General features: G+C 38.4%; 1 protein-coding gene across 1 annotated transcript; it reads right to left on the reverse strand.

The window, feature by feature from the left end:
* Positions 1-392: 392 nt before the first annotated feature.
* LOC104521387 (methionine synthase-like) lies at positions 393-11200 on the reverse strand (the record flags this gene model as incomplete). The annotated part of the gene is made up of 10 exons (XM_010163360.1): positions 11134-11200; positions 9994-10070; positions 8989-9101; positions 7430-7570; positions 6614-6799; positions 5854-6033; positions 4584-4700; positions 4345-4485; positions 1197-1286; positions 393-596 (listed from the first exon to the last, which is right to left on the reverse strand). Coding segments are annotated over exons 2-10 (1185 nt in total), but the record flags the coding sequence as incomplete, so codon positions are not given.
* Between the last annotated feature and the right edge of the window lie 67 nt (positions 11201-11267).

Raw genomic sequence — 11267 nt, forward strand, 5'->3', positions numbered from 1 at the left:
GGACCTTCCTCTTCCTTTTGAGTTTTTTCCAGGAGCTCCTTGCTCTTCCATGTGGGTAACACGACACTTGATTTCACAGTGCAACCTCTTGAACCACTCGCAACTGGAAGCTACAAACAGGCCCAGACTTGGAAGGGGCTAAACACAACAATTTTTATTTGGACCTTTTTTCTCTCTTGCTCTTTTTCACGGGCCCAGACTTAAAATTGCATTTCAAATAAAGCAAAAACACTCAGGAAGAAAGTAAATAAACATGTAAAACTACATAAAGAAAGCCAAATTACAAAGTAAAGAAAAAACAGGGCTGCTTCTTAGCAGTGCCTGAATTTTCACAGTTCACTTGCCATATCTGAAAAAAACAGGCAGCATAAAATGTTTTGGCTAGAGTCTACAAAGCTAGTTTTTGCAAAATAGGAAAACATATGAAATAATTTTCTCATTACCTGAGGCAGAAACATCTTTCCAGCACCAAAAAGATCACCAACAATTTTCATGCCATTCATCAAAGGCCCTTCTATTACATTTAGAGGTCTAGGATATTTTTCCCGATTTAATCTTGCTTCTTCTGTATCAGCAGTGACATACTTCTCAATGCCCTGGAAAAAAAAAAATTAAAAAAATGAGCAGCTTTTATCTTGCTAGAAATAGAGCTTTTATTTAGTTGCCTTCTCCCCACAAAAAAATCACAATGAAAGTACAAACAGGTACTTTAGATACTGCTAGTCTTTAAGAATACCTCAAAGAGTATTTAAAATAGGTTTTCTTAGGAAATAAAACACTGTAGTTTGTAGGTATACAAAGTTATTCAAAGTAAGAGTTTCCAGTATTAACAGGTTGGTTTGTTTTTCTTAACCATGTCATAAGAAAACCCAAACATTCAAAGATTGCTTCCTCAGCACAAGTGACACTCAGTGCAGTACTGTTAAAGGACCAATAAAACCCCTAGAAAGTAAAAGCAGTATGTTACAACCAATCCTAGCAGAATAAGGGTCAAAGACTTCAACCTGTGAAGTTTAAAGACAAATCACCACAATCTTCTGTTATTAAATTTAATTAGATTTATTATTAATTATTAATTAATAGCTTTTAAAAGAATGACAGTTGAAGAATTTTTGAAGCCAAAGGTGTCTCTTAAAGTCTGAGCTGAGATTATGTTTCTGAGACCTGATGGGTAGGACAATTTTCTGCAGGTTCACCTTTATGAGAGCATATTCCAGCCTTTCCTCCACAGAGCTTTTCCGCCACTCGTCCGTCTGCACAACTTTTCTTCCTCCTTGGGCATGATTCTGAAGAGGAAAGACATTCATAGGAGCTTGCAAGCATAAAAAGTACAACTATGCACTTTACTTTTAGAAAAGTGAGGACAATTTGAAATACTGACCCATAAAATAATTTTAAATTATTCAAAAAGTTTTTTATATACATGCAAATCATATTGCAAACACCTGTGATGTATAAAGACACTTAGAGGGTCTACATCCCAAAGAGTATATACCTCAATGAAGAAGTAAACAAAACAAACAAAGAAAAAGCAGAAGTGGGGGGGGAAGAAGGAGCAGTTTAATTTTCATGCTTTTAAAAATGATGAAATGACTAATCCTAAGGGTTTAGCTTCTGGGAACATAATTTAAATTGATTCCTGGCCCACACACTACACTTCATTTTAAAATACTAATTAATTTGGCACTAATTCAGTCTCTGCTGGAATAGGTTATGTTATTCCATATCACAGATGTGTTTTCAATCAGGCAGCCTACAGAACTACTGTTTCTCATGCACATAGACTGACCCAAACCCTGCCATACTGTCTTTGCCTCACACTCACAATTCCTCTTGCTGTGAATGCAAAGGCCAAAAGGGCTTCACAACGCAAGAAAGCTCGTAAGCACCCACCCCAGGAAGACTCATGGAAGAGCATGCTGTCCATTACTTCAACTACTACACTCAGGCAAGTCATTTCTTTTCCTTCCTCAATTATTCCACATAATCTGACATCCTTCGGTTCTTATGAACCTGCTGTACTTTTAAGCGCTCATCACCACGTTTTTAATGTTGGAGTCATTGGAAAAGTCACGGAGACAAAATCCCACTCATGAGAACAAAAACTAGAACAAGTTTTCATTCGTTTTTATAGCAATGTTAGCTAACTTCACAGCTTCTCGTTGACAAATCTTATTCCCCTCATAGGTCCAGTTTGTATGAAGGGAATGAAAGAAGGAGGAAAAAGTTGTCCAGAGAGGTTGTAGAGACTCCATCCTTAGTTATATTAAAAACCCAACTGGACACAGCCCTGAGCAACCTGCTCTTGCTGACCCTGCTCTGAGCAGGTGAGGTTGTACTAGATGATCTCCAGAGGTCCCTTTCAACCTCAGCCCTTCTGTGATTCAATGAAAAGGTACAAAGTGTTCCTCAACCTCTGTCCAGACACCTTAGCAAGGGAACCTTTCCATCCTAAAAATAACCCATGGAGCTATAGGGTGGGCACACAGGGACCACAGTGGCAAGCATTACATGCAGATCTTGAAAAATAGGATGATTATACTGCATGCTGAGGATGAAAAAACCTGCCTTTGGAAGCACATTGCCATAAATGGGGCAAAGTTTCAGTCTGAGAATGTTGGCAGCTACACACTTTATGGAAAATGCTTTTCTAATCTTAAACTTCAAATGAAAACTGATGTCCTAAATCTGCAAGGATTGAGTTCCTCATTTTTCCCCACAGGTCTAGCATTCAAGCAACTGCCAAGGTACATTACTATTACCTGAAGAACTAGGAGGAAACTTCACTGGTGCTCTATTAGAGGTGAGATACTTGAGATGGGACTGCATATTCTATGTTCTTTGTGCAGAATAAACTACAGTAATTTGAAATAAAAAGAACATATGCACTTACTGACTAATGAATACACTCTGGTGTTAAAAAAAACCCTTTAGACAAAAGAATTTAAAGAGTATTGGAGGAAGGTCTGAATAAATATTTATACATATGCCTCAAACTCCAAAACCTTATGTAATAATCCTTCTCACTGGCTGTGACTATTCAGACTCTCACATTTGTCCAGAACCAAAATGAAATCCATCCATCCACTGGAGGATGCTTACCTCCAGCAAAAACCTGAAAGCTGTAATATTTTCTGTTAAATCTTATTAGAGTTTTTAAAGATATTTTGAGTCAAGAGTGTCTCTTCTTTGCAACTGGGGGCTGTTTTACTCCTACAATAAAACTACCACCATGAATAAAAGCAGAAATTCCAACCATGGCTTCCCAAACTTCTAGACCTAGAAGGAGTCGTCATCCACTTCCATTTCTACTTTTCATGCTCCACTTAAATTCACATTCAGAAACACAGCTTAAGCAATCGCTTTCTAATTCCCCTTCTTTTTTTTTCTTCCTCTTTATGAAACCCTGAATACCCTAATGGTAAAACTCTGCTTATACAGACAAGATCACTCCCAGGTGAATTGCTTAGACACCAAGAGCACCACCTAAAATAGTCTAAGCACAAGGGATAGGGAGAATCTTCCTGTACTGGCTTTCAACATCTTGCCATTGCTCCTAAAAAACATGCACCATCATAGGGCAAACTACAAACCAAATGAGGTTGTGCACAGAAGTTATACCTCCAGGAGCTACAAAACAAGCACACAAACCTTCTGGTGGGCTTAAAACTAAGAGACACCTAACCCAGAGATATTTTAGCTGTATGTTCTGTTCAGAACAGGATTTCACCAGTTATCTTAAGGCTGATAATCTGGAAACCTTCAGGTGTGTAGTCTTTGTCTTTTGTCAACACCATCATTACAGCATCTCAAAAACACTAAATAGCTGATCCTCCCTCTTGACATTAGTTACATGAAATGAAAGTCTATGGCACAGGTAGGAACCACAAGCAACTACTTCACCTCCTACATATACTTCAAGTAAACCATTACCACTTTAGAGCCTTTTCTGGTTTTTGTTTGGTTTTTGTTTGCTTGTGAGGGGTTTTTTTGGTTTGGTGGGAAGCTTAGTTAAGATTTTTTGCTTCTTATTGGTTTTGGGTTTGGTTTTTTGTTTGTTTGGTTTTGTTTAAAAAGAACACCTACGCAGCTTGGTCTCCTGAAGCATATGAAGAACTCTGGTGCAGGACCTTTCAAGGCACTTACAAAATTGGAGAGGCTCACAAAGAGTTCACATTTTATTCTATACTAATAACTGAATCACTTGTAGTATCATTAGTAACTTCTAACACCCACTGTTATATTGACACGTGCAGTTTATAGGCTGTTCTACCTACCATCAGCAGGGAGGTGTTACAGAGGTGCTAAGCTAACTACTATTCAAAGCTTAAAATTGGAAATTACCTGAGCATAATGTAAAAGTTTCTCTGTCGCATCAGGATCTCTGTTCCAGATCAGATTCTCACACAGCTGTAGCAATTCCTTGTGGATATCATCATACACTGGCAGATTCCCAGCATTCACAATTCCCATGTCCATGCCGCACTGAAAACAACCATACAGAATCCCTCAACCAGGGCTGCCAGACATAGCACTGCATATCTGCCAAATTCAAACATATGGAAGCCAGAAGCACATCATACCTTAATGGCGTGGTAAAGGAACACCCCATGCATTGCTTCTCGAATGGCATCCATTCCTCGAAAGGAGAAAGACAGATTGGAAAGACCTCCACTTATCCTGGCTCCCGGCAGTGTTTCCTGTAGGAATTACACACAGATTTTTTAGAAAAGTGCTTTCCAAAAAGGAAAGCCAAGCAAAGCATTCAGTCCATAAAACAGTTGGCCCCTGAGCTGCTATGTACTGACTACACACCCTTTCTCTCTTCCCTGTTCCAGATCCTTCTAGTTACTCAAATTCACAAAAAGCAATTCAAATCTCCGTAGAAAAAGATACAAGAGGAAAGATCCAGCCTAGTTATGTGTAAGCAACTACCATCCTTTCCATAGGCACAGGTGCTATTCTAAACGTATCAGTCCTCCCACAGCAGCATTCCAGATTTGCCACATGCAGACTTACTTATGGCTCTTCCATCCCCCACTCCTCTGGGAACAGGAGCAGCCAACCTGCCTCCCTGCAGGTCTTGGGAACAGGCTGTAGCTGAACAGCTAACCTCAAGGGTGCAACCTCCTGTCCAGAAGCCCTGTGGTGACAAAAGGTTGTGGAGTCTCCTTCTCTGGAGACATTCAAAACCCGCCTGGATGCCTTTCTATGTGATCTCATTTAGGTTCCTGCTCCAGCAGGGGGATTGGACTAGATGATCTTTCGAGGTCCCTTCCAATCCCTGACATTCTGTGATCCTGTAAAAATAGCCTCTGGGGTGTTCAAGTGCCAGACTGCTACTGAGAGAGCATCTCTAGACTAATCAAGCTGCCTTATGAAACAACAGTGCAAGCTGCCTTGGCTGTATTCAGGTGATGCTCTTCACTGCTGTACTTCCTCACACACCTTTTGGCTAAATAAAAAGCCAGGTTATTGCCCAAATCCCATCTACAGTAACAGAAATTTTATTAATTTAAAAAGGCATTTCTCACATACCTTCAAAGAGGTCCTTTTAGCTAGAACATGAATGTAATTGTTACCTCGTTTAATATAGTATATTTACAGTAGAGATAATGGATTGAAATATATTTATAGAACTATTTGAATTTCTACTGGAAATACAGCAATACTGGGGAATGGCTGCACTTGAGAGGAATAGTCTCACTTGCTAATTTAAAATGCATATAATTTTGCAGCAAGTTTTTGTTGTTCTTGTTTGGGGTTGCGGGGTGTTCTTCTGTTTTGTGGTAGTTTGGGTTTTTAAGTAACCTCAGCAAAATATTTCAGGTTAAAAATCAGCTTGCAACTCACTTTTATGGTTTTAGTAGCATTGATGAAATTTATGGCATACAGGTTATGTTCTTCCATTCCAGTTCCTATGGTCAAAATATTAGGGTCGAATATTATATCATTTGGATTGAAGTGCACTTTTTCCACGAGGAGGTGATAAGCTCTGGAACAGATTGCAATCTTGGTTTCTGTTTCTGTTGCCTAGTGGAGAGAAAGAATCCTTACAGACAACACAAAAAAATAACTCCACTGGGAATATTTATGGTTCCAGTGACTCAAGACTGAGAATCTGAACATCATGAACATTAGAAAAGGATTATATATATAGGAATTTTTATTAAAAATATCACCATGCTTGTACCTGGAGTTTTGACTCAGCTCATTAAATACACTTTTGTTCCTCAACATACCATCATCCTACACAAAGTTTAATATGTGGTTTTTTGACATAAGTAAATTAATTCCCAAAGATTCTACTCTCAGGCAAACCCAAGTTTTTCAACTAAAAAAAATCTTCTATGAAGGAAGGAAGAGTTCAGCATGGCTCAATAGCAAGAGACACTCTTGTGCTAGAAGAGCTACACTTAGAACAGTACTTGGACTCCTCAAGCATGTGACACCATAAGAAATGCTTACATATCAGAGTCAAAATGGTTGCTAAGACTACATAGACCTCTTCGAATCACCTGTGTCAATGAAACAAAACAACTTTGTCTTGCAGAAGAGTAAGAAAGCCTTGCACTCCAGAAGAAAAACACATCTCCTTTAAAGTGACACTCACCTGTCCCATTTCATCAAAAGCCATGACAACCACAGCTGCTCCATACAACTTAATTTTCCTTGCTTTCTCCAAAAAGTCTTCCTCACCTTCCTTCAGACTAATGCTGTTTACAATGCATTTCCCTTGGCAACATTTCAAACCTGCTTCAATCACTGAAAAATTTGAGGAATCAATGCATAATGGCACCTGTAAATAACAGAGAAGTAAGCCAGAGGAATACATACAACTTTAATGAATTAATGCTATTTGCCCATTTGGACATAAAAATGCACACAACATTAATCAGCATTTATGAATAAAAAGTCTCCAGATGGTATTTGTAGATTCACTTTTCTTTAAATGCAAAACTCGGAGCCAATTTAACTCAAGAGCTTCTATGGCAACTCCCCATCACATATCATATAGAGACCTCTACTTCTCCCTGTATTGTCTTGTGTTTCTGAATTAGATACTCAGTTTTAGAGCACACGCTTTGCAGGATTATCTTTTAAAAACATCCTATATCCATAGCAATTTTAAGTTTTCTGGAGAGCAGTACTGTTATGCACTGCCAATATATAGATTAAGGCTCATAACTGCTGCAAAAGGAATCTAAATTTGGCTTTTTTAACCAAGGACTGGCACATATAGAGAATGTTAAAACTCCTGTTTCCTGCAAAGGCCTTCCCTATTACCTTTTCCTCTTCAGGGACACCTACATCTCTTATTAAGCACCTAAACTGGTTACTAAACAAACTAATATAAAAATTTTCTGAAAGGCAATTTCCAACTCAATAAAATGTTCTTTATTGTGCTTTGGAGTGACTCAATTACAACCTTTGCAATATCAGGTTCTGAAGAAATCAAGTTACAAAATCTGGTCATTGCAGCAGGGCCATCCAGCATCCCATCATCCATATTGATGTCAAGAACCTGGGCCCCCATCTCAACTTGCAATTTGGCTATACTCAAGGCTTCCTAAAAAAGAAAATCAAAAACCAAAACAACAGTTAATAGAAAACAGCCTAGTCATCCTCAGGATAACATTTCACTTCTCCAAAATAAGCATGCAGTCAAAAATTTAAAAGTTTGTAAGACATTCCATAACAGAATAAGGAAATGGTCTATGATGTACAATAACATATACAAGTTGTTAGTATGGCACAACTGATAACTAATCTGTTCACACAAACATGGCATCAGAGACCTCATGTGCTGGTAGTGCCATTGATTTTAGACCATTGGTCATATACTTAATTGAATGATTTAAGATTTGCATGGAAACAAGGACTTCTGACTGCACAAGATTACAGGAAAACAGACTCTGTGATAGTATGAAATAAAGGTCTTGCCTCACAAGCTCTAATGTTTTATAACAGAAGAGTACTTAATTTGTGGAGGCTGTTTGGCATTTTTTCCAGCTGCAGAATAATCATCAAGCACTAAGAAGGAAATACTAAAGTTTTCCCTCTGGCCCACATAATTATCTGCACACTCATGTCTGTTTGCTTTCTCTTTTTTGTCAGTCTGCAGACTGAGAAGATAAAGAAAAAGGTTTTTAGTTGTTCACGGTCCCCAACAACACACGTTTAAAGCTCTCTTTATTCAGTATGTTTAACCTGCTTCATGACTTTCAATAGCTTAAGAGTCAGACTTCCTAAAAAACAAACTAAGGCTTTAATTTTGATTGCATGAACTAGAATAGCAGAGCACACTCTGGGGCAGGGTCTCAGCTCTCAAGAAATGTCACTTTACTGTTTGAATGTTACAGTAACAATTTTCACCAGTAAAGAATGAGCCTTTCAGCCTTTTCATTTCTGTCCTGCAGCTGTTTCAAGAAAGCAACTACCTCCTAAGCAACTTTTTCTGTAGCAACTCTCACGCAGCATGTTGGAGCCAGTGATCAAATTATATAAAGATTAGATGCAACCATAATGCTGACCAGGATTGGAGAAGGGAGAGAAAGAGAGTGAGGGCTGCACAGCAGTACAATCTACCCCAAGTCAGAGGTACCCCAAATATGGGAAGGAGGGTTTACACTCCCTTTCCTTCCTCCCTCCTCTGTAAATCCACCCCTAGATAAAGCACAGACCAGGATATTTTCTAAACCATCACTGGCTGTGTAACTTAATTCGAAATGGAAAGTCATATTTCCTGTAACACTTGTCAAAAAAAAAAAAAAAAAAAAAAAGCCCTTCTAAAACCCTTATCACAAATTTATTAGGAGCTGGTAAGCATAGAAACAGAAGGAAAATTTACTTTCTCACTGTCCTGTTTTCTTACTCTTGTAACTGGTATAGAATAGTGCTTTGTGCCAGCAAAACAAACAATAATAGTTCAATGGAGCAATGAAAAATCAGAGCATTAGCTATAAAGATTATTGTTAAAATGTATACTTCATAGTTGCCTGCCATGATGAGTTTAGCAAACTTCCGTGATCCTGCAACATTGCAGCGTTCACCAATATTAACGAAGTTGGTGTATGGTCCAATCCTGAATGGCTCCAGACCTTAAAAAGACATTTTTTAACGTATTTGTAAAAACAGAAAAGAAAAACATATGCAAGAAAGACAAAAGCCCTTTCCTAAACTCTAAAATAAAGGTGGGTGTCTCTAAGAATAGTGACTTCTCAGCACATCAGGACGTGCACAATTCTAATGAGTGACTAGCAAAGAAATGCAGCAAAACAACTTCCAACACATATGTGAAAGGTTTCTATCCTTCCTCAATAACAGTCAATAATTTACCTGACCCACAAAAAATAACAGACAATTTGTTCAATATAAAATGATGTGAAGCTACGATTCTTTGGGCCTCTATGTGTATGCACATACACATCTCTCAACTTCCAATTATGTTATCTCATGACTCTTGGATACATGTCCCAAAAGCTTAAAAGGTGGCCTGGTTGAGGAACATACAGATCTAAACTTTGCTAAAATGAAGGACATTCTAGACCTGGATGGATTGCTTGAACACTGTCCCAATATGACTGGATCAACATCTGAGGCAACATAGGGCAGCTGTCTCACAGCAGGTGAACAAGAATCTCATCCCAACTCTGCCATCAACTGCAGTCAAATTACCTGATCTCTCTGTGCTTAACCCTTTCCTGTTGCAAAGGGAGGATAAAAATACTCACTCACCATTACAAAGTGTCTGAGACTTGCAGAGTAAAATATGCTGGCCTGGTTATATTATACAAGGCTGCAATAACATGTTCCATTAATCCTTTGGCCAAAGCACTAAGATTTAGATCTCGTTACACATCTATAAGCTTGCTGGATTCAGGTAGAAACAGAAACTCATAGTGCTGTTCTAATCAGCAGAAAACAGTAAATAAATTTATAAAAGAAGGTTGCACAAGTTATAAAGTTCAAAACTGTTACACTCCATTTTACCTGACAACAGCATGTATCCTTGTGAGAGAGAAGGCGGAACACGAGGCTTACAGAATTTCACAGCTTCAGCAATCTTCCTGAGATACAGAAAGAGGAAAGATAAAAGGTTTTGATTAAAATTAAACTACTCCAGACAAGACTCAAGCAGAACATACTAGACATATATCTAGATCTCAAATTTATCCCTGTAGCAGACAAGACTAATTATCTTGTTTCACTTTGTGGCCAAAGGCAAAAACTTGCTCCTAGAAGATTCTAATGTAGTTATTTGCAAGGAATGTACAAAGCTGAAGATTTATCAAATACAGAACGTGAGATACTATGCCAATGGGATACTTGATGGATATCAGAACTAGCCCTCAACTCCACTGACTCTTGCCATATTCATGATTTGCTGAGCTGAGCAATTTCTGATTGCAGGAAAAAACAAAACAAAACAAAACGACCACAAACCAAAACATTTCTCTGTGCTAAGACGTGTTTCTCACATGTCGGAATGACTCACGGTGCTCACATTCACTTTTCACTCCAGTCAGGACTGACACATGGCGTCCTTTACGTGTTCACATACCATGTCTTCCCAGTTTGTATCAGGATAAAAAATAATCACCAGGGTCCCTTCTCTTTCAAGCTCAGGTCAAAGTGAGCTACTTCCAGTGTGAAAGATATAAAACACTCCTTCTGACTGGCCAGGACTAGCACCAGCTCTACAATGTTCCCAGATCTCCTGTTCAGACATTTCCCCCTGACACTCACACACTCTCCTTCCTTCTACCATCAAAGGAAACCTTAAGTTTCACTTTGTGGCTAAGAGGGCCAGAAAGAGAAAGAACATAAGGCATAAGCAAGCCAAGATAGGAAGTCTATTCTATCCAATGGTAAACAGGGAGCAGTAATTCTGAAACAATTTTAGATGATAAAACAGTAGAGGTATAATCCTTGTTTGAACCATATCTCTACTCATTCTTCATGATACACATGGCTATGAAAGCCGGGTTATTTCCACTCCATATATTGCTGCTATTGGCATTCAAGATCCATCTTTTCAGGAAACTCTAAGAAAAGCCATGGAGTACTGTTCCACAAAAGCAGCACTTAATTTAATTCACAGTGCACCTGAAGTTGTAGCTCATGAGATACCTGATATGTGCTGGTGTAGTACCACAGCAACCTCCAACTATGTTGACCAAACCATCCAAAGCAAAATTCTGTAAGAAGGAAGGAAAGAGAATTTTGTTTCAAGTTAATAAAGGTATCATATATTTTTCTTTTAT

Source organism: Antrostomus carolinensis, unplaced genomic scaffold (genome assembly GCF_000700745.2).
Source record: "Antrostomus carolinensis isolate BGI_N321 unplaced genomic scaffold, ASM70074v2 Scaffold52382, whole genome shotgun sequence".
Classification (NCBI taxonomy): Eukaryota; Metazoa; Chordata; class Aves; order Caprimulgiformes; family Caprimulgidae; genus Antrostomus; species Antrostomus carolinensis.